We start from the raw sequence: 27,946 nt of genomic DNA, 5'->3' as shown, positions 1-27,946 counted from the left end.
TCTGAGGCTTTGACAAATGTGTGGAAAATGTTTGAATACATAGAAAAAATATGTAGTTCTGCACATTATGACAAAAACACGACGCAGTTAAGAAACAAACTTTTATTAATCTAAAAGGGGCATTTTCATACAATCTCGAGGTAGGAATTAAATAAGGAACCAAACTGATGACACAAAGCAGGCAGTGTACTGGACCATCGCAGCTCGCATAAGAACACATCGGTCTCACCTCCATCAGCTCGGTGGAGCCCAGCTGGGTCCAGCTGTGGCTGCTGTCCACTGCAGACTGGAACCAGTGAGGCTCAGCCAGCTGACAGTGGACCGGGACCACAGAGAGACTGAGCTCGGACCGCTGAGACGAGACGTTAGATAAACCACATGAAGGACTGAAGAGAATCAGATTTCATGTTTTTTCATATCACAACTGGCAGCTCCAAAAATAGAACAATCTTCTATCTCATTACAACAGTAATGAACATTATAAAGAACCTCTATTCTTTAAAACACAATCACATGAATCCTGATGTGTGTTTACTTTATATACATCGTCCTTCTGCTCAACGTAAAATATGAGTTTTTATTCCAACAGCTTCTGCTGAGGCAACGTTAAATATTACTGCCAGTCACACGTCAGACTGTTGTGAACTGAGCAGTAAGTCACATTTTAAGGTACAAAATAAATTGAGAAATAATTAAACTCAAAGAAAAGTGTTTTCTGTTGTAGATGGTTTTAAAATTTACTGGGATTTACTTTTAATTTAAGGAGATTATCCATAGTGTTATATTTTGTACCGTACTCTAAATAATTAATCTGTTAAAACCTTTCAGCACAAAACTACTGTTGAATCACTTTATGAAAATGAAAACATAACACTGTGAAGAAACCATAAAGAAACTACATGACGTACCATCATTCATCAATTTGAGCTGATTTGGATCAAATAACAAAAGTCCAGACACAAGTTGAGTATTTGGCATTACTGCTGGACCTTGATGGCCCGGCACTGAAGAGTTAAACTCTCAGAGATATATATATATATATATAATATATTATATTTGTTTTCAGTCAATTACAAACATGGGTCACAAATGAAATATGATGATATTATTAGTCTCTTAAATATTGAATTTACAGATGTTTCATTGCAATAAATGAAAAGTTTAAATCTTAGCAAACAATTTCACAAAGGGCAGTCAACAAAATGTAAAACACACATGCAAAAAAGGCATTTTGTCGTGGAAATATTGCTTCTATTTTCTACGATGTAAACATCAGAACATTGCTGGAGCGTCGGATGGGAAACACGTCGTATTTAAGACAACACGGTCGTCAGTGCAAAACATTCTCAAGACGAATAATGAATGAAATATCATTTTTATTATGAACTGACGGGTTACTTGGTGGAGGATGTGATTGAAGTGATAATAACCTTTTTTCTAACTATAATAAATGATTTTCAGATAAAGATTTGTTGCCTAATATACTGAATATAAAGCCATTAGAAAATGTCCCCTAAGCAAGAAGTAACTTCGATTATCTTCAGCATTTTATTAACAAACTACAAGTTGTCTTTTTTTAACGGACCTGTGAAATACGCCTGGCTTTGTAAGCTGAAGCAGCTTTACTGTCGGCAGCGTTTGACCAGCAACTGTTAATGTGGCGCGCTGACTGGTTGCTTTAATGAAAGCTGAGGCCGCCGTGTGGGCTGCAAATGACCTCATCTGTTGGCGGTGTAAACTAAAGGCTCTACTTAAGGCTCTGATGAAAAGTCACGTTCACGACTCCATCGACTGATAAAAAACAATGCTTCGTTTTAAAGTTCCAATCAGAACTGAGCGGTTAATGGAGCGAGCACGAAGCATAGACTCTAATATTATCAGTGTGGGACTAACTGGAGCTGTGCTCCCTCATACTTTGACCCCTTAAACAAACCAGGGTCTATTTGTGACCCCTCGTCACCAGTGTGGACAGTTTGTGACCAGCTTAGACAAAAAGTCTTGTTTCCTGCTTTCTTGAGTTTGAGTTTCAGAGACCTGGAAATATAAATTCGGATGTAATTCACAAAACAAAAGCTTAACACTAAAGAAAAGTTAGTTTCCGTCAAAAATGTGTTTTTCTGCTTTTCTGGCCTGGTTAGTGACTTTGTGTCCCACCAGATTTCTCTTAAAATAATTTGTGCAGGACGAGAAGCTTTTCCACTTTTTAGCTTCCAGGTCCAAATTTCTTCACTCAACTCTTCATGAATCTCAGTGTCTGATTGTAAAGGCTGTGCTGCGTTTTACCAACAGGCTGTTTTTGCTCACAGATTTGACCGATATGTTGAACAAAACCTAATGAAACACCTGAAGCAGTGAAACGTGATTCGGTCGTTTCCTTTAACGTGAGTGTGAGAGTATGTCTGGTTTGTGGCTGCTGAACAAACTGAGAAAATCATCTCTGTCTGGTCCCAGTGCTGCTCAGACAGGAAGTGCTTGTGTGCTCTCACACATACGCTGACACACACACACAAGCACACACTCCAAACACACACACACACACACACACACACAAGCACACACTCCAAATACTGAGCCAAACACACACACACACACACACACACACACACTCTCTCTCTCTCTGAGATGACAGTTCTTCCTGACGGCTGAGCTGCCACAGTCACTCTCTGCCTCCTGCTGTCCGTCAGCCAGCTGAAGTTTTCTCCACTTCAGGCTCTGAGACCAGCAGGATGGCCTGACACCGAGCGTCCATGTCCACAATAACTTACTGTATTGCCACTGACTTTAATAAATACTCAGCATTCTGCTGCTGTTGGCCAGGAGAGCCCTCTGTGCTCCGTCTTTCCTGAGTGGTTAATCGCTGCACTAGTGACTGCCGCTGCTCAGTCGATGCGGTTACCACAGATTGTGAAGCGGTCGATCTCCAGCAGGTCTTCTTTGGGAGTCCTGTGTTTGAGTTCAGAGGCTGCTTGTGCCTCGCCCTCCTCTTCTTTGGAGAGTGACGGTAAAGGTTGTTCAGGCTCAGGTGGAGGAGTTGGAGGACGGCTTGCTGGAGCAGCAGGGGAGGCGGCAGTGGGAGGGGGAGGGAAACAAGTCAGTCCTGGGAATCGGCTGGGTGGTCACAGATGAGGAGGAGGAGGAGGAAGACGACGGTGGGCTGCAGGGTTTGGCAGACGTCTTATCCACCTTGGATTCACCTGGAAAGAAAAGTAGAACAAAATAATGTCATGATATGGGAATTTCTAACTTGTAACTTTTCAGAGGCTCTGCGCCGCACTTTTTAATGAGCTGTAACTCCAAAACAAAACAAATGAGACGCATGATGAGAAGACAGCACTTTGTCACGCCGACACAGCTCCTCTCCTCCCTCACCCAGCGAGGGAGTGGAGCTGGTGCCGGTGCACACACACTGCAGGAAAGATTCACAATCCATTTGTATGGATGAAAAGAAATTCCCTATTGATGAATTCATTTTGGGTTGCTTGAGCCAAATACAATCACTGTTGTTACAAGCATAAAACAGGAGAAAATAGACGTGAAGTGAAAAGATGCTTTAGGACATATTTATGCATGTAAAGCAGCAGGAGATGTAAGCTGTGACGCAGCCCGTCTGCAGCTTAAATGACTAAAATAGAACCAAATCTGTTCCATCAGATGCACAAGTTGGATGACTGAAGAACGCAGCTGAAACGCCTCCTGTGAAGACGAGCCCCAACATTTAACAGACGTTTGGAACAGCAAAATAACATTAGTTGTCTCAACATGGCAGAAAAAATGGGTCTTTGCTTTCTTCCAGAGAATTTGAGAGAAAGAATGATACCAGTCACGTCCGCCTAACAAAGACTGGGAGCAGATGGCAAACAGCCAGCCTGCTGCATTTGTCTCCACAGCAGACAAGTCACTGACGTTAACAACACAATGACAAGAAGACACATTTGTCAGCTGTCTTTAAGCAGTTTGTGAGTTTGATTCCAGACTGACTGATTATCTAAAACGCAAGAGAAGTGAGAGGCTGATAAAAGAAAAGATGCCTTTAGATCATTCTAAGGAAGAAGAGGCAGTATGGGAGAGGGGGATGTGTCGTCTCTGAGCCTTGAACAGAAGAAGCGAAGGTGTTCTGGCTTGAATGACGGGGAGTGATTCAACCTGCCGGCCAACGCACACCCACCTGACCGCTCAGATTCAAAGCAGCACGGAGGGACAATAATTAATGGAGCCAGAAAACAAAGCTGACACGGACCACTAAGAAGCTCAGTTGGTTCTTATCACAATACTGCAAAGTCTTTTAACTCTGAGCACACACTGTGTATTACAAAATCAACCAAACAGAATAATTCATCATATTAGAGAGAATTGAGCAGCATTGGATATTAACAAGGCCGTCCACAGAGACAGCAGCCAGCCTCAGGCTATCAGGCTACAGCAAACCTCCAATTCTTACTGTAGTGAGAGCTGAACCAACACTTTACTGAGCAGAACCACTGCAACACACTGAGCCTATAGAAAGTTACAGTAAGGCACCATCAAGAGCTTCAAGTATGATGGAAGCCATGAACACAGACACTGTCGGCCAACTCAGTATTAGAAGGTGTCAGGTTCTGGTGGTAAATGACTTCAGTTCTGCCTGAATAATTCAGTGAATCGAGGAGGAATTTCTAATCAGGCTCGTCTGTTGATAGTCAATAAATAAACAAGTACAGACGTCTCTCACTTTCCACAGCAGAACTTTCTTTGCTTCAGTTTAACTTTCATCTATTTGCTAACACCAGATGAGATAGTTATGTTGTCTGATCAGAGTGAACACGATGTAGAAGCTGCTAACCGGCACAGAGAAAGCAGCACAGGACCACTGGTACCCGAGAGCTTTGTTAACTCTCAATAACTGTGGAGGTCATCAATCGATCGATCTCAATCCTGTTTAAGCTGCCAGGTCTGTAATTTGTAAAGACAAAAACGTTACCACGAATCAACTAACAAACTTAATAATATAATATTCTCTCTGTAAGACAGGTTTGACATTTGAAAAGCACTGAACAGTTGAGCTGTGAGGTCATAGAGAACAGCTAAACAGCTCTGCTAACAGTTAATGATCTAAATGAGCTGCACACGTGTATTCATGCTTGTAACACATGCAGAAAGTAGGCGACACAACTCTAAACTGCATTTGTTATGTAGCTGCTAAAACCTGGATGTTACAGAAAGCCTCATCATCCTGTCAGATGACTGATGTCAATAATGTTCCAGTTCAATCCAGACTTCTCTTATTCTGTGCAAATGCGTTGCACAAAACACAGACAGCAACTTTTATCTTCTAACCTGACAACCTAACCTAATCTCACCCTGCACCAAATCTACTTTGTGTCTGATGCTCAGTGTAAACACCTGGGACCATTACTGGACCCATCCTGCCATTACAGTGAATGTACAGCTCCTTCAATCAATATTTTCCAAGTATAAAAGTGACTACAATATGTGTGATGTTGATGATGAACCCACAGAGGACTGTCATCCATCTGCAGGTATTTTATCATCTTTGGTGAAATCTCTGAGTCAATCAAAACAAAATGTTGATATTTGATTAATCACTTGAGCTAAAAAGTCATGTCGAATCATTTGCTGATTCCACTTTTGAGGATTTGCCACTTTTCTTTGTCATTTATGATAGAAGATGAAGATTTTGTGGATTTTGAACTGTTGGTTTGACAAAGAAAGAATCTGAAGACGTCACTTTGGGCTCTGGGACATTGCAATAAGCATTTTTCACAATCTTTTTGTAACAAATTTATAGACTAAATGATTAATTGATCAATTAATTGATCAATCATCTGCAATTTATCAATAATAAAAACAATTGTGAGTTGCTGTCCTTTGCAGGCAGTTTTCAACAACAGGCTGTGATGGAGCTGCTGTTCTCTGCCGGCCCAGCACCAAACAGCAGCCACACACAGTTAGCAGCTAGCTAATGAGCATAGTTGAGCATGTAGCTGCTGGACAGCCACATATTTCCCTCAAGAGTTAGTGCACATGTAAGCAGAGCTAAGAGAAGTATACTGCAAGACATATGACATCATATAATGTTAACATATACTGCTCTGTGTAGTTTGAGTGTAAACAGGCAACTTTCACTAGTGGCCAAAAGAAATGAATGACTGCAGCTTCACACACAGCGATGAATTTGTCAGCTGAAGTGAATTTGTATTCTTTTTATTTGAGTCAGAATGTAGTCGCATTTCTTGAAATCCCGCCCCTTCTGTCTGGGTTTTAATGGCGTGTGTAAAGAACGTAGATGTAGAGTCCTTCAGGGTGCGTTTAAAAAAAGATTTGGAAGAACTGTTATCTGAGTCACATACTGTATAAACCAGAGTTCTTCTCTGGAAGATATGTGAGCTTTGATAAAAGTTAAACACCATATGGAGCATGAAGTGGCTGATGTGGAACCGCTCATTACCCATTTCTGCCCTCTGGGCCTATACTACATGCAGTATAGGCAGATGGCATATCTAGTTTTATGTCAATGCAAAACACTGTAAAGACAAGGAGATGCAGATGAACATAATTACGCAGTGAATCTACTGGAGCAGCAGGTGAAGCTGGAGGCACAGACTGGTTTAATATAGAGCAGTGAGCACTATATGTGAGGTGGTTGGTTCAAATCCCAGCAGCTGTATGTGTAGGAAGCAGAAGGAGACTCGCATTCGTTTCCCACCACCTCAGAATCGTTATTATTATGCTCTATATGTTAGAGTGAGGCGCCTTAAGCCTGGTAGCTGCTGCTTTCTGGGAAACCAGATCCCTTTGAATCCTGGGCGGTAGTCGGAGCTTTGATGTCTGATATGACACGATGCACCAACGGGATCTTTGTCATTTTAAAGCTCCTGACTGAGCGCAGCAGGAGAGTCTGTGGCACAGGGGAGAAAAGATCCGCAGGGATTTGGCTGCGGATGACAGCGAGATACTGCCACCTCCAAATCTGTGTGTCTGATTGTAAGTGTGTGTGAGTGTCAGATACAGGACCTGTTCAACAGCGTGTCGAGATATTTACAGGAATGTTAATGAGGAAAACTCATCTTTAAATACCTGAATATCGGACTGAGGGTTTGTTTTCTTGGTTATTAATTTTAGATGTCTGTCATATAGACCAAATCAAACAACGAATCGTTACTTCTGGGAAGAAAACTGGTGATTCATTAACATGGAGTAGATACAGTACATTAAATCAGCAGCGATATCTGAACAACAGCGACATCTCAGGCTAACTGCTAGTTTGGGGTAAACTCAAGCCATCATGTTCTCTAGTCTGTGTCCAAATGAGGCCTCCGGCATAATGTTAGTGAAGTGTTATTAAGGAGATATAAAAGCATCAAACACGTATTTTTGACTCGGTCTATAGGAATGTGTTCCAAAAAACACTGCTTCTATAGTCGTCTAGGGCTGCAACTAACAAACTAAGAACTTACATTGTTGATGAAACTGCATATTAGATTTTTATGATTCTTTTGGTCTTTAAAATGTAAAATTATATATCAACTGTTGAGTTCACTATACATACAACAAAGAAAACCAGCAAACCCTCACATTTAATAACTTTATAACATTTGTGACCAGATTAACACAATCAATGAAGGGATCAATCGCACACAAAGTTAAGTACAGTGTACAGAACACTTGATAAACACCTACAAGTATCCCTAAGATATGGTGACTTATCATTAACATTAAAGTGTATTAAAGTAACTATATCATGTGATGCTGGCAACATTTTGGAGATATGATGCATTTGAATGTCAACACACATGGCAGTGCTACAATCAAAGGTCAAACTTCAAAATGTGGTCAACAAATCCAAAGAAGCAAAAAGGATTCATATATTAATCAATTACCTAAAATAGACAAATAGACATATTCATATTCTTAGCCATTCAAGTGGGAAGATCTTCTGATTTTACCTGAATGTAAATTAATATAATTGTATTTTTGACTGATGTTTTAACTAAATACGCAATTACAATCAGATGTATTCATTATTTTGGTAAAAACAATTAATGCAAAACATATATTGTAAAAAACATTATATTATATTATATTATAATTATATTATAATATCATATTTGAAAATAATAATGCAATATTTTTAGGCTATATCGTGATACTAAATGTGAATGCAAATATTTTGAAATCTCCTCAAAGGCACGACAAAATAACACTGTGTTGATATCGATATAGTCTTGTGTTAACTGCCAATGGACTTATTTTAACAGCAACAACAGTGTAGGTTGAATATTGGTATTTTCACACAAAAAAACACAAAACGATTTTTGATAAGTAATCGTAGGTAATGTGGATATAATGACGAAGACAGGAAGGAAAGAAAAGACACCATGTCACAATACAATGACGTCCAACATCTATATATAGTCTGATACTGTGTGCAACAAAATCATTTTGAAAACATTGATTTGTTGCAAACTGTAAATGTTTTGGACTCAAACTCAACATCTGAAAAAGTTTATATTGAGATTCATGTAGAAGGAACTAAAAAGGTCACAGGTCTGATTTCTGCATCAACTCACAGTGGATGTGTCCATTAGCTGCCTGACACTCAGCTCCTACCTGCTGACTACTCCACCTGGATACAAGTTTCAGCTAAATGCCTAAAATGTAAATGAAAGTGTCCGCTACACACCTAAACATGTAATTACAACTCCTGACTCGTTAAAGCGAAACTCTCGCCAAAATGCAACCCAGGCTTGTAAATGCACGGATAATTTGTTGTTTTGTCTTTAGCGAAAAACAATATTGACCTCGAAAAAGGACCCTCACCTCATATAAGAAACAATACTAAAATAAAAAGCGGAGAAGTCACGTGAGATATCGCGTGGATAGTTGTTGCCAGAAGACAGTAGTTCCACCTTAACTGTCCTCCAGGTTACGTCACATTCTGAGATCAACACATCGACGGCGGCGAGCGGAACAAGCTACTGCTAACGTGAGTTGTTCAAAAAGCTTCTTTTTAGTAAACTCTGTGTACACAAACAATGTTCTCAATGCTCGTGTTCATGTGTAGAGACCCTGGTGATGCTACGAGCAAAGTTTCATGTTGTGTCGAGACTTCTTACTGTTTTAAATATAGAGATTTTCATGCTAACGTAAAAGTGCCCGTAGCACTCCCATTGAAAATGAGTTTGACCCGAAAACGAAAATACGGTCAATTTAAAAGTGCCTCTTTCATCGTAATCATGCTTTTATAAGAAGGTTTGACTCATATATATTCACAAAAAATTTAGGCGAGAGTTTCACTTTAATGTGGGCAAGTTTGGTTATCTTCGGTTTGCTTAAGAAGCTTTGCTGCATTCGGAGAACCAACACATTAATAGAAGCATTCAAATATGTTAATGAATATTTTCCACCCAGTGTGAGATATAAACTGAGGTGTTTTGTTTCCTTTGTACATTCACTGGGTCTTTGTAAGATTTTTATTAGACCAAGTGTGTAAAAGTGCAGAGGGACAGGAGACAGAGAGCAACATGCACATAATTCAAAGATTAAATCCCAGGATGTCTCATTTACTAGAGATCTGTTCCTGAGAAGCACTAGCATCCTCTCTCAGGTCTCCACTCTTTTCATATCAAAACAGGATGGAGCTTCCCAATTGTTACGCCTGTAGAATATTTGAAGCTGATGTTCTGCGATGAAAAGCGTTTGTGTGATTCAAAATAAATATATTCAACATATTCTCGGTTGTTTCTGGCACCGTAGCTGCAAACAGTGAAATCATTTTTTAACACGTCTTTGCTGCATTTTCTGAATTTAGATCCAAAATCTAAATTGTGTTCACAACGCATGATGACCTCAACTGAATCTTCCTGAATATTTCATGCTGAAGACATTAGTGCACGAGGAAATTTCAATGCCTAATGTATCAGCATTTATTTTGAGATTATTGGTTAAAATGTATTCATTCAGAACAGACAGCTGCAGGTCTTGTGTTAACAGCCAAGGGACGTAATGGGTCATTATTCTGTTTAACATCCTATGAAAACCCATTACACACAAAGTTCTAAGTTCATCATCAGAATACTGACTAGAACAAGAAGGATCCACTGACAAATCCAAATGTATTTAAGAACTGATTCTGGTGTAATACGTGAGAAGGACGGACTGTTATCAAGCTGAGATGTTTGAATAACTGTCTTAAACGATTTGGATCACTCTTTCTGTAACTATATCAACCTGTGTGCCTCTTTTCCAACAGACCTCAAATCTCCAAACTCTTTTCATCATAACGATGACTGAATCTTACATATAGTGACATGCTGTGAACTGGGGTTGGCAAAGACAAGTTGTGAGAACAATGTCGACATCTTTAAGATGATATGGTGAACTTCCACATCCAGCAGTTACGTTGGAAACATTACAGGTCATTTGGAGACGTGTTTGTGGCCACCTGATGAATTTAAGATCTGTCTTTAGTAGGGCTGTAACGACACACGTATCAAAACCGAAATCGCGACACTCAGATACACGAACCTGTCTCGCGGTGTGAGAAGGCAGAATCGCGACACAAGTTCCTGTACAGATCCAGCCCTATGAGTAACAATAAGTAGCCCCTTTCACACAGAGACGCCGCATTAACACTACAGGTGGTTCACCAATTCTCCGCCGATGGTCGTTCACTCAGAGCGAAGCACCGCCAGAGTGAAGAAGAACCAGGAGAAGACATATAAAAGCCGCAGCCGCGGTTCGCTAATTCTCCACAGAGTGAAAGATCTCCGCCGTGAATTCACACAGAAAGCCGGCCCTGCGGCTCCTAAAGAGGCGTGACGGTAACGTGTACCCCCCCTGTATCGAACCGTGGGTCAAAAATCGTGATACAAACCAAATCGTGAGTTTGGTGTATCGTTACAGCCATAGTCTTTAGGACGTCACCTGCCTGCTGCAGCTGAAGACCATGCCATGAGAGTGGTGAGAGTGGGGCTGGGCAATATAGTGATTTTATATTGTTATCCTGGTATATATGTTGTCTTTTCCAGGTTTTAAAGGTGGCATCATAGTAAAATTATGTAGTTTTCTGAACTAACCAGACTGTTCTGCCTGTTCTCATACTTTGTCATTACAGCCACATTACTGATGACTCCTGATCAGAAATCTCTTAGTGTTAATATTTTCTGAAAGTAGCATTAGTCATCCCTACACTGATATGGAGGCATTTAATTTACTGCATTGTTATTCTAAAAATAATAATATAACAGTTTTGCTATCATTTAATTTAAAGGTACCTCACAGGTGTAAGTTGACGATTCCTTAAGACTGAATCAATTCATTTTCTTTGTAAGTTTTTATTTTGGCATCAAAGCCAGCCAAGCTGTACTGTGACCACAACATAAAAAACATTAATGAAATACTATATAAAATGTGTTTGCTTTAATCCACAACTTTCATTTGTCATTTCTAAACATCTGTTAGTGGCTCTATACAGACTGCATGTACGAGGTGCTTTTTATGGGATGCATTATATATTTTGTTGGCCATTCTACATCATGTTTATGTGCAGTACATGCACCACATTTCCAGAGCTTCATGTTTGGCTTACATTTATGGAAAAATGTATCTATGTATACACACACCGCCTCCTTAAAGCACATTTACAAGACTGATAAGTTATGAAAGAAGTATCTCACCTGGAGGTGTTGGACATCTCTCCTGCTCAGTTTTGCTGGGGGGTTTCCCAGAGGAGGGTGGAGCGGTGGAGGGCCTCTCAAACAGTTTGTCCTCCATGTTGGCTCTCTTGACGTAAACACACGACTTCCCAAGCAGCACGATGCTGTTCAACACTTTCAGAGAAACCAGCCTGAGGAGGGAGAAGGCTGCTCTTTAGAAAGATGCATTTCTGAGTGGAAGAAGTGCTCGGTAACATTGAACCAAAAACTATTTCCCTTGCTTCAAAACTAGTTTGGAGTTTCAATAATCTTCTATTTATTCAACTTTGTTAGATGAATAAAAAGACAATAAAAACATGACACAGCATTCCAAACTCTGACGTAGGGCCAAACATACTATATACATCTTATTTGTTGATGGTAGCTTTAATTTGTGAAATCAATAATCACAGAATGTATGTATTTAATACTGAATATTGTATTAAAATATTAATTTCCTTGATTTTTCACCAGCTTTGTTGAAGGAATCAGCACAGAGATTTAGAATTTAGTATATTTTGAAGGATATATATATAAAAAAAAATAATAATGAGGATTATCACATTAGTCAATGAAATCATCCTTGCTACTATCACAGAGTTATCACAGTGCTGTCTTGAGCTGAGCCGCAGCTATAATAAACCCCCACCAACATCTGGTTTCGATCGCCATCGTTCACATCCCACCACTGACACCAGGATGTTGATGTGTTTCTGGGCCTTGCTACGAGGCCCGGCCGGTGACACAGTGATGAGAGAGAGACAGACACATTTGGGTCTGTGGACCACCGCGCGCCGTGACAGGGCGATTCGGACTGAGAGTCAGCATGGCTGAATCTTTGCCAAAGCACAGCAGTCTGTTCAAGCCAGGGCTATTTTTAAATGAGGGGGTGGGGAAGGCCAGAGATGGCACTAGAGATGACAACACTGTATTCTTCACCCTGAGGGAAACTCTTCAATGGTACGAGCCCAATGGGATCTGGCAAATGAGAATGAGCGATGCAATCAGCAGCTCAGCACAGGGAGAGCGTGAGGGCACAGTGTTAATGCTTATGTAACTGCGTGTGTCTCTGAATCTCAGTGTGTGTTTATGACAGTGACTACATGTGTTAGTGTGCATTCAGACTCTGCAAGCATGTCTGTTTACAACACCACAGTCTCTGTGCATATTAGACACACTGTCATCAAACACAAATCATAAACATTTAAACATTCACTGATATATGACTAAACGAAGGCAGTGTTGAGATTTAGAAATATGGAAATATAGACTTTGACCTCAATTTCAATGGTTTAAGCCTCCACTTCAGTGAGGAGAGGGGCGGCATAACAACATATCTTATCACCAGATTAATGTGAATGAACAACTTACACAACTAAAATCAGTTTCAGCCTTTAAATCTCTTTTTCAGCTGCATTTTTACAGTCAGCTTAAAATATATGCAGCATATGTAAAATGAAAATGCCACAATTAACTGAACAAGTACAGTGATATAAGGCTCAAAGGTCCAGAAATGTTGGATGCTGGGCACAGCAATCCACACAAAGTCATGTAACATTCACACTATATATGAGACTAAATATCATATATACTGTTATACCAGAAGTGTTTTCTTTTGCTGGTTTTAAAGGAAAAGTAAAGTGTAAAGTGATGTAATATATTGCTGCAATATTATTATCATGGCATTTGGTCAAATATTGTGACTTTTAATTTTGATACCTAGTCCACGCATTTATGAGGTGCTTTGAGGAGATTTCAAAAACTTGAGATACACATCATGTAACACAATGAAGCCTAAAAGTATCAGGCTATTATTTTAGAGCTATCACCCAGCCCAAAACATTTAACGAAACAGTATAACGTTAATACTTACCCTAGATAAAAGAGGAACACACACGTGTAGGAAAGAGCTCCCTGCACCTTCACAGAACTCATTACCACTCGAATAAGCTGTTAAAACAATAAAAAGCAGAATAAATTGATATTTTTCTTTACAAAATCTGATTAATTTAAACAACAGTAAGAATGAACATCAGGTAGAAGTTTGTAGGATGTTCTGGCTGACATTAACATTAACATTAACATTAACATTAACATGTGATAATGAGTCCCTCTCTTCTGGTATTAAGTGTCTGAATAGCAACAAAGTGCAGCCTCTCTTACCAGAACAGCCAAAGGCAAAGGGATGAAGCCCATCCTGCGGGCCACTGAGTCACTGTAGTCCGTACAAGCCTACACAATGACGGACAAGCACAGATTACAGCCTTGGACAAAACTACATTGATTAGCTGCGTGGGCTCGATGCCGCTTCTGGAAGTGTAATGACAGTTATATGAAAGAAAGAGTTGCTTACGTTCTTCTGTCGACTGCTGACGAGATCAAAGGCCAAACTGGCTCTGTATTCACTGTACACCTGGGAGAGAGATGAGAATAATGATGGAGCACGGCAGCCAACTGGTGAATCAGGCTATTTTAAGACTCCTAAATATCAGGTTTGGTCCTTACATCTGCAGTGATGTCGTTGAATTTGGTGATGAAAGCATGTTTAATGATGTCAACGGCAACCTCAGACAGGACGACCATCAAGACATCGGGGAACAACACCCACAGGTGGTCTGAGGGGAAAATGGCACAAGAAACTTTGTGATATGTAGAGAAAGTCATGCTTGGAATATTTTCTTTGGGAGAGTGCTCATGCTCATCAAGTCTTCTCTGGACACTGTCTTCATTCTGCCCAACACACCAGATTCGAGGTACAACCAGTCTACTTTTGGCTCCCGTTATAGAGGCTCAACCAGACTATCAGCTGCAGATACAACTAGTTAGTATGTTGGCTGTACTAATTGTGATGCTGTGTTCACTGCTAAGAGTTTCTGATACAGGATTCAATGTGCTGACACCTTCGCACATCTAGCACACAAACCAACATCAGCATTCACTGGAGTTCTGTTTCGCTCCACCTGACAAATGTACCTCCAGATATCACTATTCTTTTATTCAGTCAAAGTCATGCACGTTTTTTACTTAAAAAAAAAAAAAAAGTAAAGGTACAAGTGTTAGCATCAAAAAGGCATAATGTACACATGAAGCAGTGGCACATTTACAGATACTGTTCATTTTAGTATTGGATTATAATTATTGTTGCATTCATGTTTTATCATTTTAATATTGAAGCAGATTTTAACTATGAAAAAGTGTTTATCTCAGGTCAGCTTGCTGAGAACAGGTGTTTTAGTTCTGTGGAATGTAAACAAAGATGCGCAGGTGTCACTAATGCAGGATGGAGGTTAAGATGATTTATGGGGAATCACCAGGGTGGCTTGTGTCATGCTTTAGCAACAGAAGGCTGTAGCTCTGCTAGTATTAGCACATCCGTGTTATGATTTCTGCTGACAGGCCACGTCTGTCACCTAGTGTGTGTGTGTGTGTGTGTGTGTGTGTGTGTGTGTGTGTGTGTGTGTGTGAGGCTTTGAGACTGGCAGAAGGAGCTGACTGTTTTCAGAAGGCTGTCACACAACTCCCGGCTCCCACCCCTCACTCTGCTGAGGTCTGTTGCAGAGACAGATCCCAAAGGTGTTGCAGTGGGTCAAGCAAAAGCCCAACAGCAGGGACGGAGCTGCTCAGCAGATTTTCTGAATATTTTGTCATGACAAGCACTGACCATTTGTGGAGGTTGTCAAAAATTCATAAGCACTACAGTGAACAGACCCGGGGCAGAACGCTGTCTGTTTGAATTTACGAAAACATATAAAAATAAACTACTAAAGTGCAGTTTGAGGAAACACATCATTACCTGGGTTCCATGCAAACTGCTCCATATTCCTGAGACAAACAATGAGCAGGAGAACGTAGCTTGTGAATCGTTCCTTGATATCTACAAATATAAAGAAAGAAGGAAATGTGTGAATACAATCTCAACTTGGATCAGAAGCATCAACATTTATGACACAACTGCAGTGAAGTTGCTTTCACCCATGATTAGTATCCTGGCACTGCAGCTGAGGTGTTAAAGGGTGAAATCTGTCAGTTTTATGCTCTGAGAAGTCTTAAATAAATCACTGTTCTTACATTCTATCAGCATTTCACAGTTACTGTGGATTTCAGTATAATCACAATATTGCACTCTGACAAAACATCATCTATATAATTTAAAGACACGGCTGTAGATGTGCAGCACACCATCATTTCTACTGATAATGACAGTCAGACCCTGCTCAGCTCCGTAAACAACTGAACTTATTGTTCTCTGCTGTCATTAGGATACAGTAAGCCCCAGGGAATCAAAAGGGAAACGCACATTAATTTAATATCTGTGTGCAGTCCGTCAAAGCCAAACTGATACATTTGTTAAAGGGTTGTATGTAGAAAAGAAGAGATAAAACCTTTTAGTTAGGTCCGTCCTAGTTTTGAATTAATGTATTTTACAATTTGATGCATTTAACAGCATTTAAGAAATAAACATTTCACAAAGAAAAGTTAAATAAATGTCAATCATACATCTATCCAAAAAAAGTTTATGTGTCATCCACATGATTGACTCTGAAGTAGCAGAGGTCAGTAAAAATTCAGAATATGAAGTCAGCAAAAAATGTGCTGCCAAGTGTCAGACAGTTATTACAACTGGATGCTTGAAATACTGACCAGTGCAGAAACTGATCATCATACTGAGGTCGTCTCAGTAAATTCATCTTTTCCCATTTTGTAAACTCAGGAGTAGCAGTAAAGGTTTATAGAGCACTTGATTCATAAATGTTTTTTTGTTTTTTTTTAAAGATTTTTTTTTAGGCATAGACACCTTTACTTAGACAGTGGATAGATTTTTGAAGCGACATGCAGCAAAGTGTCCGCTGCGTATGTGGCATGCGCTCTAACCACTCGACTACCTGCGCGCCCATAAATGTTTTTTTATTTTTTATTATGTATTAAAAGTGCTGTCAGGAAATTAAATATCTTACCACTGTTGGACATTTGGAATAAGTTGTTCTTTTCAAATTTCTTGAACACACTTCCTTTGATCTCTACAAACTGTGAAGAAGAAGAAGGAGAAGAACAAAGAACGAAAGCAAATGAGCCGGAAAATACAACACAAAGCATCTTGTTGCAGCTGCAACACAAACATTTCATCATCAACGTGCCAAGCTGAATTTTAATGGGATGCATCTGCATACAAATGACTTAAGTTAAACGTAGTTTATGAGCATATGTGCATGGATTGTGTTTGTGGAACAATGCAGCTGCTTAAACAATCAAGCAGGCAGATTGTTGCAAATACATTATCTTTCTGTGTGTGTGTGTGTGTGTGTGTGTGTGTGTGTGTGTGTGTGTGTCCACCGACGTTGTTGGACATCATGATGGTGAGCAGGGACTTGTTGTGTGAGTTGAAGGCGACGTTGAGGGTGGAGGCTTGGACCATGATGAGGATGGCATGAAGGACTGACAAACAGCCTCTCAGGAAAACAAATCTCTTTTCATTAAAACTAAATTAAACACAACACATCCTGATAGTTACACAGACTGACTTCTAATGAAAACCACAAGCTCAAAGCCTGAAAACAGCTGAGCTGTGACCATCAACAGTGATGAGATTGTTTAACGTATCTTGGAGTTAGAGCCTCTGCCCTTTCATTCTGGTGACTGTCAGCCAAGTCATTCAGCACTTGATGGCTTCATTCATTATTTTCAACATAACACAGCTCATAAAGAAACAGTTATGGACATTTCATCAGACTGTAACTCTATTTCGTCCGTCAAACATTATGCTCGTTAGAAAGTAAAGAGAATTTGAATCAGTTTAGTTCATGTACTATGACTTAAGAATCTCATAATCCTACCACGGGTTCAAAGAAGGATACAGACATAAAAGACGGCCATGATGAAGTGAGGAATGACTCCTATACTGTCTCTTTTCCGTTCTTTGGGTTCTGTGGCCGTCCAGTAGAGAGCGTCCAGGATGTCTTGACCAAAGGAAGAAAAGAGGCGGTCGGCCACCTGACAGAGGAAAAACATATTAGACCATCACTTCATACATTAATAAAGGCATGTGTTCCAACCAGAACTTTAGTTAATGTTCACTTTTATCTTACCCACATGAATTCATCTTGTTATTTACTTTATTTCTGATGTTTGGTTTTTGTTTCCAGAATCCAACTTGTATAGTTATCCATCAGGGTGAGATCATACCCTTTCATTTACAATTTATCTCTGGGTTTCAACTAAATCACTCATGAACACTAATCTTTCTCTTCAGCATATCTTGTGTTTTTATTCTTAACTTATTTCTTGTGTGAGGTACCTCCAACATGTTGTAGATGAGGTAGAGTTTGATGACAGACTGTCCTCTGATCAGGTGGTACATCATGGAGTAATCGACGTAATGCATCATGGAGAAGCACAGCACCAGGATCAGACCCTTCAGCACGTCACACACCTGCGCTGGCTGCAGCAGCCGAGACCCACTGAACACACACACACACACACACACACACACACACACACACACACACACACACACACACACACACACACACACGTATCTCATGAATATAAAAACACACTTAACAAACCTTTCAGAACATTGTAACACAGATTTTCATGCTGAGATTTATATGCCTCACATGCACACACAACAGCCTGTCACTGTATATCGTAAGTGAACGATTAAATGTGTTTGTAGTCAGATAAATATGATCATGACTGCATGAACACATACGAGTGTTTACAGCATTAAAACCCACATTTTTCCACACTTGGTATCATTGTATCTGTGTAGTGGGAGCCAAGCCCTGATATATTACAACACCAGACAACAAACATGACTGACTCCTGCTCTAAAACGTCTCTGCTACTCATAAAATGTGAGGAAACAGTAAGAACACAAACAGTGGCAAACAGATATTCTTTATCCCACATAAAGGAAATAGAAACAGGTAGTGTTAACACAAAAACACAACATTAAATATTAAAGTTACTATCTCCTTTGTACTGAAACTCTTCTCAATAATAAGTTTTATCTCTTTTTAATACATCTGTTTCTGTGTTTCTTCAAGATTAAGCCTTTGTGGTTATTATCTACCAAACAGATTACAGCATACAAACACAGATAATCATATTTATCTTTATGGAAATATTTGTAATGGGTTGAGCATTTTTGGACAGATATTCTTTAAATTGTGTTGGCTACTAAGCTGCTGTCACATACTGCAAGAACAACATCACGTCTTTTAATGGGTAATACGTGTTTCAAACATGTGCAGCTTTCATAAGAAATGGTTGGCAGCAGCAGCGGCAGCTTGGGAGCATGTTAAGAGGAGGGCTGACAAATCCATAGGGCCGGTTATTTAGTATTTACTATGACAGGGATCAGAGCCAGAGAGAGAGAGAGAGCTTAACTCTAAGAAGTCCAGCATATCCCACATGTCAGCTGTGTGACTGGTCTACATGTCTACAGCCACCACCAACATCAGCAAGAGAAAAATGTTTTATCCACTCGCCCAGCTGACTGTAAAACAACCAGGAAAAGATTCACGAGCATCATGGTTTCCAAACATGATACATTCAACTTGACAGTGTGTTTGCTGCTGGTTCTTTATTTTACAACATTGACACAAAGATGTAACCAGACAAATCTGCTGAGCTCATGTTTAATTTGTGATGGCAGAAACATCTGGCCCTCCTCTTCTTCAGAAAGAGTTCTACCACACCAGCCCGTGTCTACTCCAACCACAGCTGTTTATACAACAGAGGGCAGGTCTGATACAATGACTGACAGAGGAGTGTCACTGGTCCAGATTGGGAAAAGGAACGTTACAAGTTGTGTGGCTCTGACTGGTTGTACTTCAATTCAACTGTGTCCAGTCTGAAGGTTCAACCAGGCTCACAAAACTAACATCAGACAGTCAGACTAAGTGGTGCTGAACAAATATGAATCAAGTTTCTGTTACTGCACAGCTTTCTTCTTGCCTTACAAGTTTTCACAACAGTTTATTTTACTGTTTAGCAGTGATAGGAGTCATTGACTCGGCCAACATTTTTTCCTGCTTCATAACGAACCAAGATCTCTCGTCCTTGCACATGTCAGGGGCACAGGGTGTCCAGAGGCATTTTGGTCCATGCCGGTTCCTTGGAAATTGAGAGTGATGAGACTAATTCACATGTGCAAATTAGTCCGGCAGTGCCAGGCTTAAAGACTGCAGCCTAATCGCTCTCAACATCAGCGATCTCGTGTAATATTGCACAAGCTGAACCCTCTTCTACTTCTAAACCACTATGAACCACACAGACAAATACTGAACCAACTCACTAGTGACATGGCAGATCGACAATGAACTACTCTAACAGTCATTATTACCTTAATTAACTTAAGTGGTTGTTGATCAGTCTTGCATCACAGGGCTACTTCTCAGCCCTCACACTTTAAAAACATGAGAGAGGAAAAAGACAGTCAGATGGAAGACGTAGGGGGCTGGAGGGTGTAGAGATCTGAACTATTTTAGGAGCCGAGAGGGAAAAAAAGGTGCCAGATTTTGGGGAGATGTGTAAATTAGCTCAAATCGAGTTTCTCACTGTCTTCTGAATCTGTGAATCACGACATTAACATCTTGGTATTTTTGTCCAACAGATAATCTAATGCTGACGTAACCACAGAAAAGTTGGATGGAGTTTAGCTTGAATACACTGAGTTTACAATTGATCAGGTATATCAGGAATTACACTGATGAGGTGAACTCACATAAATCTACAAGGCGTCTCTATAACTGTGAAGATGTCTTGTGGTTTGGTTTCTGAGGCTACAGCTCCACCCAGTGTTCACATCTTGACTCATTCATGTAAATTAAGCACTGCTATGAAAAACGGTTTGGTAAACAGTCGATTTGGTATTCAGCTGGATAAGGTGCTGAGGCATCTTATCCCCAACATGTGCAACGTACACACACACACACACACACACACACACACACGGCTTTCTGGAGGCAAAGCTGCTGCAGCCGGCTGGTAGTGTAGCCTGTACAAAGCAGCCCTCACTATCTCTATTATACAAGCATTATCTCCTTATTATAACACACATGAATATATGTATGTTTGAGAGCAGTCAGCTATGTGCTGCATTCCAAGTAACCATGACTATGTGCTATTCATACTGTATTAGCCTGACAGAGGGCATCAAGACTCCAGAAAAAGAGCAGCAAGGTTGATTTATGATGCAAAACCTTGTTAGAGAAGCCAAACTGTGACCAAAAAGAAGCTGTTTTGCAATTGTAGAGCAGCTGGGGGTTCCTGTACAGGGAGGGGAAACAGCTTCCTCCACAGCAACTGTCAAAAGACGCCTTTAAACAAGACAAATGAGCCCCAAACTGTTCCAGAGGAGCTGTACAGTAGGCAGCCCTCCAGTTTAAGCATGTGCAGCTGTACCACTGACAAGCAACATGATTGTGATGAGAATGAACATGCACTCTCAGCAAACCTTCCCTGGGTGAAAAAACAAAACCTGGGAGGAACCAACATGTCGGCTCAGGCTGGGAGGATGGAACATGACGTGAGCTGTGTATTAACAGACACATGGAGATGAACAGGAACTGGTGAATGGACGTGGAGGCCGTCAAGACAGTGATGACATTAATGAAGCCTTCACAGGCTTCAGGGAGCGTTACCTGCTTCTTCTGCAGTACGGGCATGTGTGTGCCCTGCAGGGGGGAGGAAGGCAAGGGGAGAGTCAGAGAGAGGGTGAGGCAGGCAGGAGGACAGGCAGTGTCCATCGGGGGAGAAATATTCCTAGAAGCTGTATGATTACTACACTGCTCTTCAGTTACTATAGTACATACGATACATATCTACATAGCAGAAGACAACTATTCACAACACACAGTGTGTCACAACATGTGAGCTCACTGATAGTTGGCTAAAAGCTTTATAGAGGTTTGTTTTTCTCTTGTTTGTGGCCTTTTGTACAATTGGCAAAATTATCAAGACCTGGAAATCAAATTAACTTTCCGACCATCCAGACCTATATAGTAAAATCTACAGGCATTTTATTTAGATAAATGAAAGTATAATCCATCTCAGAGACAGAACATCAGTTACACAAACAATAAGTAAATGGACGGATCTTTACCAGAATGTCTTTAAGGCCTGTTTTGGTTCCATGTTAAAAAGAAAATCACATGCTGTGTTCAAAACTGCAGCTGTTACAGAAAATGTTGCAAACAAAAGTGGACTGGTAAATTTTACTGCAGTGGAGAAGCTGTATTATGTTTATTATTGTTACCACTGCTCAAAATATGAACATTTTCTGTATGAAGTTATTCAAAGTCTAAATTATAATTGTTTGAAATGAGAATTTAGATAATCGCACTGCAGTGGATTTTTAAAAAAATATTAAAATTAGACTGTACTAGAGTCAAAACGATGTATTGGTTTGTCAATATCACAGGTACATCAGTATCAGTGTATATATGCTGCCTGATTTGCAACAATATCAACATTTTAATAGGAAACTATAAAATATCCCACCTCTGTCATACTGTATATCTTTGTCACTAGTGTTTGATGACAACATCTAAGGGTCCATTAAACATTTGGAACATTTGTTAAAATCGATGCTCTCCTTTAAATCAGAATCAGCATCAGCTCCAAAAATCAAGTACTGTAGGCTGTTGATCATAAGACCCTGAAAAGATATGGCAGTGCTATCACACTTGATGCCTTGTTTCTTTTTAAAGAAAAGTACAAGACGGTGGTCAAAGCATGGAACAAATTATCTGTTTATATTCATAAATTAAGACTCAGTGGTTTTACAATGGCACAGGTTGAAAAAATGTTATAATAAAACATTTCATGAAATTGTGACCCTACAACTGAAATCAGAATCCAATCGTCCAATGTGTTGGATTATTTTGGACAAAATAAAGATAAATAATCATGACAAAAAATGAATATTAGTTTACTAGTGTTAGAGCTAGATGTGTGTTCATACCCGAGGCTCGTGTGCTGCTGTCTGGTGATTTCACTGTATTGGACATTTTATGCAGGGTTATGTTCAGACTGCAGTTTTCTCTTGGTATGCCAGTATAAATATATAGTGTTGTTTTGTGTGTTTATAGGTTGGAGAGGGTGTGTTTAGGCTCTGACCTGAAACCACAGCATGGCAGGGTGAGGAGGCGGAGCACAGCCAGCAGCACCCTGAGGGGAAGCAGGGTGAAGACATACAGGAAGGCGTCCACACACAGAAAGAAGCCAAAGATCATCAGCTGAAAAGCAAAAAGTCGCATAGTTACATCTCCAAGAAGTCAAACGACGACAACATGCTGTGAACAAAAGCTCCAAGATAAACAATGATCACCAGTTGGAGTGTAAATACTGTCAGGTCTGTGGACACAGTGGGTGATCATCGTGAAAGATAAATATTGTCCATATAACCAACAATTAACTGAGATCATAAAAAACGCTGGAGTGATGCACAACAGTTTCTTCACATCCTCCCCAAAAACTCTAGCTGATAAAGTAACTTCTTTATTTTCAGTCTCCACTCCATCGAGGGAAAAGCTAATTAACCACTGCACGTGTGACTACAAACGACTACAGCTAAACTCAGTGATGCAGCAGACACATACCTTTTCAGATTCCCATATAGAAGTCATTTTCTTGTCATCCTAAAAGACTGTTTTATGTATTTAATGTAAGCCAGCTGATGTCTCTTGCTGCTACAACATAAAGGCAGAGGTGTGTTTGGGTTGCCGTTTGTGGGAGGGTTTGTCTCTCATTGGTGGGTTCTGTGTGACTTTTCTTGGGGCCTTGTCAGCTGGGGGTGAAGTTGGTTAGTCAGCTTAACTTTGTGAACTCACTGAAGGTGTTTTAATGTTTACACACATTCCTCTGTTGCCCCCGAGGAAAAACCAAGTCAGTAGGAGCTACATTAGTCTGGACTCGGCTGTAGAGAGAGGGTCTCCTCTACTCTGGAAACATTATACAAACACACACACAGAGAGGACACTGTGACGACCTATTTGTACATTTGACAATATAATGCATTATTATTATTATTATTATTAATTAATACCAACGTTGTGTCAGTCTTCTCCACATATTAGATGTTAACCTGCAAACCAGGTAAGCCAGGTATATATAAATATGAGTTATTACCAGGTGTCATCATAAAGTATGTGATACTCTCCAAGAAAGAGGAATCACATGGTTCAGATAAATCCACATTTTATGTTTAAACACTCCCACCTGGTGGCTCACAAGAAGAACTACAAAAATAAACTGCTTGTTGTTCTTATATAATATAGTTTTACATACATCAATTAGAAATACTAAATTGTGTGTGTGTTAGTATGCAAAAGTGTAAAAGAATGCAGCTGATGATTTTCATAACAGGATAGTCTTTTCATTATTCCTTTGTTAAAAAACAGATTACTTACTCTGATATAATGAAAAATGCAAAGTTATATGAAATCTAATTTTCTAAAACTGAAAACTTAATCCGACCAACGACTAATAGAAAGTTCACAAGTGACATGGGTAAACCAAACCAGTCACACCATCGTTTGAGAAGCTTTAACTTTGAGATATGGATACCTGACGTTTGGAGGATCCCCATCTGATACTAGTATGTTAATATACATACATACATACATACATACATAGGTTAATGTTATTTTTAATAACTGTTTTCTTTCAGCTTTCAGCTGGGTACGTTTCTATCTCTACTCTGTTCTCTCCATAGCTTTCTCTCGCAGTCGTGTGGCTGTCGACCTGCCTCGTCATCCTTCTGTATCCACAGTCTTCACAGTCTAACTGTATCAGATATGTTGTCACTGAAATCTGTAATCACTCAATCACGTTTGTTGGTCCGTTCTGTTTTAAATGCATCCATTACGTGTCTGTCTGTCCTGGAAGAAGGTTCCATCCTCTGTGGCTCTGTGTTGTACATTGTGCAGATTGTATTTGATTTGTAATTTTGAACCATTAAAATAAAACTGAATATTACAAACCCTGCATGGATGTTACTGTGTGTTACAGATGTGCATGAAGTTACACAGGTCACTTCTTCTACCAGCAGAACCATTTCCAATCAATACATTACATGGTATCATATCGATACAGAACCTTGCAGTAACTGAGACTGATTTCAGCAATTTAGGCAGAAAAACTGAAGCTTTAAGCAACAAATCTTTGGTATTTTATACTTCATGAATGACCAGAATAACGAACTGATTACAAAGCTTGTAGTTGATAAATCTGCCAGTTATCTTATCAGTTAAGTGTCTGTGCAGAACATGTTATCAGGTATAGGAGTGAATCGGTCTGAAACAGTTACGGCTGACTGTGAGCTGTAAACATGACTTTGCCATCTGTGTAGGCCTGACAGCAGACAGATGGAGCTAAATGAAGAGAAAGGGGGGCAGCGGAGTTCAGGATGAGTATTATGCCGTACCTTCTCCAGCTCCTTGGGAATGCGCATGCATGTGTAAACTCTCTCTCTGCGCTCGGTGTACTTTGCCTCATTGTGCTCCAGGAAGTAGCCTCTGGTGAGCTCTGCTGCAATGAAGCGCGACAACGACGGATCTGGAACAACATTTGAGCACCAGTGTTACCACAATGCTATTGTCTGCAACAATTACAACCATAGCTATCAACACAATGAGAGCACCAAGCTTTACAGTGTCCACTGCAGACTGAAAGAGAGGGAAACTTCTGTGAATGTTGGAAACAGAGTTCAAAAATGTTTTTAGCTCACTGTTTGATTCAATGCAACATAAATACAATTTACAAACGCTGCATCCTTACATCAAGAAAAACACTTAGACACACTTTAGAGGAACAATTCCATATGATAAAGTTACTGAATTAATGCATTAGAAACTCTTCAAATAAAGAATAGAGACTTTAAATTAAAGTAAAGCAACTGATTTTGTTATGAAGTACCCATTCCCTGTTTTTAACAAATGCAGTGAAAGGAAGTTTTGGTGAATGTTTCAGTCAGTGCTCCCGTACCGTACCGTCTTCAAATTCTTTCTGCTTCACTTCAGCCTGTGAGAACCTGTCAAACATGTCGGGCTTCATAAACAGGAGACAAATGGGATCTCATTGTATATTAAACATCACATGGGCTAAAAGTATACTGTTGGCTCAACCTGTAACAGGTTTGCTGTTAAAGTCTCAGTCAAGCATAGAGCTTAAACATGTTGGAGTTAAATAAGGTTGAAACAAAAAATGTCGCTGTGTTTCACGTTTATCGAGAACCCACAAGCAGTGCCCAAGAACAATGTAGTACATTTTAATTCAATTGTTTATTTTACTTCTTGTGCATATTTGTTCTATTTAAGCTGCAGTGTCTGAAGTATTCACACTTTATCCTGTTAAGTATTTATTCAGCAGTCTTTACCTAACATGTGATGTCCCCTGATGGCCACTCCATCTGAGTATGTGTGGCCCAGAAATGATGCAAACAACTGTGAGATGTCTCAATTTGGTTGAGATTTGGTTTGTTAAACCAAAGAATCCCTTCTGTTTTCCTTTAAGGGTCATTGTAAATTATATTAATATTAATAATTGTGCAATATTGTATTCTGTGAAACTGTGATACTTCTGAAGATGGTTACAATGCTGTGAAAATGTCATACCATTGCAGCACTACAGGTAAATAATTGAGAACATGACCGGCATTACTGAAAATAAGAGTTACTGTAGTGTCATCTCTTTTTCAGTGTTGTAGTTTTGCTCTGACGTCAAAGAAACTGACAGGTTACAGATTCAGACTGTTATCAAACGCGGAGCCTGAATGTTTTATTAGATAAAATCTCAGATTTACACAGATGAGATGCTGCCTCAGATCCTCACAGTGAGGAAGGTGAAACCAAGGCATGTTTAGTTTTTGTGTTTCAAAAATGACTGCAACATTCGATGGATTACAGGTTGTCCGCTAATTTTGTTCATCAAATGATGAATTAATGTTTCAGCCCTGAACTAACTTAAGGTTTATGGAACAACACCTACCAACAATGACGGACTCTGTCTCTGTCTAAAGGGTGACGTGTTTGTTTTTACAACTATTTCTACTTTAGGAGATACAATTATGATATTTTTTCAAGTATGCATAAAGTCATCGGAGTCCAGAATCGGGCGCAATACCTGAAGACCATGACTCACAGTTAGCTGCGGTTCTAACCGTGATTAGATCCTGTACATTGATTAGAGGTTATGTACTGTGTGTGTTCAAGGTTTACTCCTCACTTTCACGGTTTATGAAGCGATGCGAACTAACTTTGGATATTAATACAGCAGCTACACACTGAGAAAGAAGATCCAGAACTAGTGTTAAACACGGACTCTTCTGTGTAAGTCACAGAACTGCTTCCACAGGCGGGTTTAATAAGCGAGAAACACTTTACCATCTGCTAAAGTTGCTAATTAATCAAGCTAGCACTGAGAGTGAACGCTGAACAACAACAGCTAACAGTTCTGGACGTTTACAGTCAACGTGACCTGACTGCTCACGACTCAAGCGATTATAACTTAGTTGGATCAGGAAATATTGTGGTTATCGTTCAAACTTAATATCTAAGAGGTCACAGAGGCAGCACTGCTAACGCAGAGAGTCAGCGGACAGGAATAAGACGTATCAGAGGTGTACCGTTGATTAGCAGTAACGTCAGTAACGTCAGTGGGGACCGTTTACCTGCGGACTGCTCCTGCTGCTGCTCCCTCCTGACAGCGCTGATGTCATAAAATCCCAAAGTTTCCGGCAGTTCTGCGGTCAGACCGATTTTAGCCGACTTGTGCAACTCATCCCAGGGTCGTTTCTGTCTTCTCTTTAGCTCAATTTCTGCTTCTTTCTCCTCTGACAGCTCTGTCCCCAACAAGTCCGCCATCTTTGCTTCGGCCGCCGTCACTGCCGCCCCGCCGCGTCGCTCCGTGCTACGTCATCAGAGTGTCGGTACAAAACAAACGACGTCACATGAGGACGTTAGCGGACGTTACCGGGTAGATTCAACCGTTTCTGTTTTTAAACTAATTTATAGAGTTACTTAGATATCATAAATGTCCAAAAATGCACATAAATACATTTAATTTCATTATTTACACAGATACGTGACAGTTTGTGCCATATTTAAACAACTCTGTGCAAAAACGAAGTGTTTATTTAATGATGTGTTTCCTGTGATGCTCATACTTATATACTGATATATTATACATCAGTGTCGGTTGTATGAAGTAATCAAGGTGTTTTCCATCTCAGTGAAACAGCTTACTCT

At 39.9% G+C, this 27,946-nt stretch overlaps 1 protein-coding gene across 1 annotated transcript; it reads right to left on the bottom strand.

Moving 5' to 3' along the window:
• Positions 1 to 87: 87 nt before the first annotated feature.
• Positions 88 to 27,603, bottom strand: tapt1a (transmembrane anterior posterior transformation 1a). The gene is given in 16 exon segments (XM_030396254.1): positions 88 to 3,086; positions 3,088 to 3,194; positions 11,676 to 11,845; positions 13,567 to 13,643; positions 13,857 to 13,925; positions 14,047 to 14,106; positions 14,199 to 14,308; positions 15,487 to 15,567; positions 16,649 to 16,718; positions 17,029 to 17,126; positions 17,546 to 17,681; positions 17,986 to 18,148; positions 21,341 to 21,373; positions 22,818 to 22,936; positions 25,126 to 25,256; positions 27,370 to 27,603. Coding segments are annotated over 16 exon segments (1,824 nt in total). The 5' UTR covers positions 27,563 to 27,603; the 3' UTR covers positions 88 to 2,879.
• Between the last annotated feature and the right edge of the window lie 343 nt (positions 27,604 to 27,946).

The sequence above is a fragment of the Sparus aurata genome, chromosome 18 (assembly GCF_900880675.1).
Source record: "Sparus aurata chromosome 18, fSpaAur1.1, whole genome shotgun sequence".
NCBI classification, from domain to species: Eukaryota; Metazoa; Chordata; class Actinopteri; order Spariformes; family Sparidae; genus Sparus; species Sparus aurata.
The sequence above is the reverse complement of the archived record's forward strand: the minus strand, read 5'-3'. Positions and strand labels throughout refer to the sequence as shown.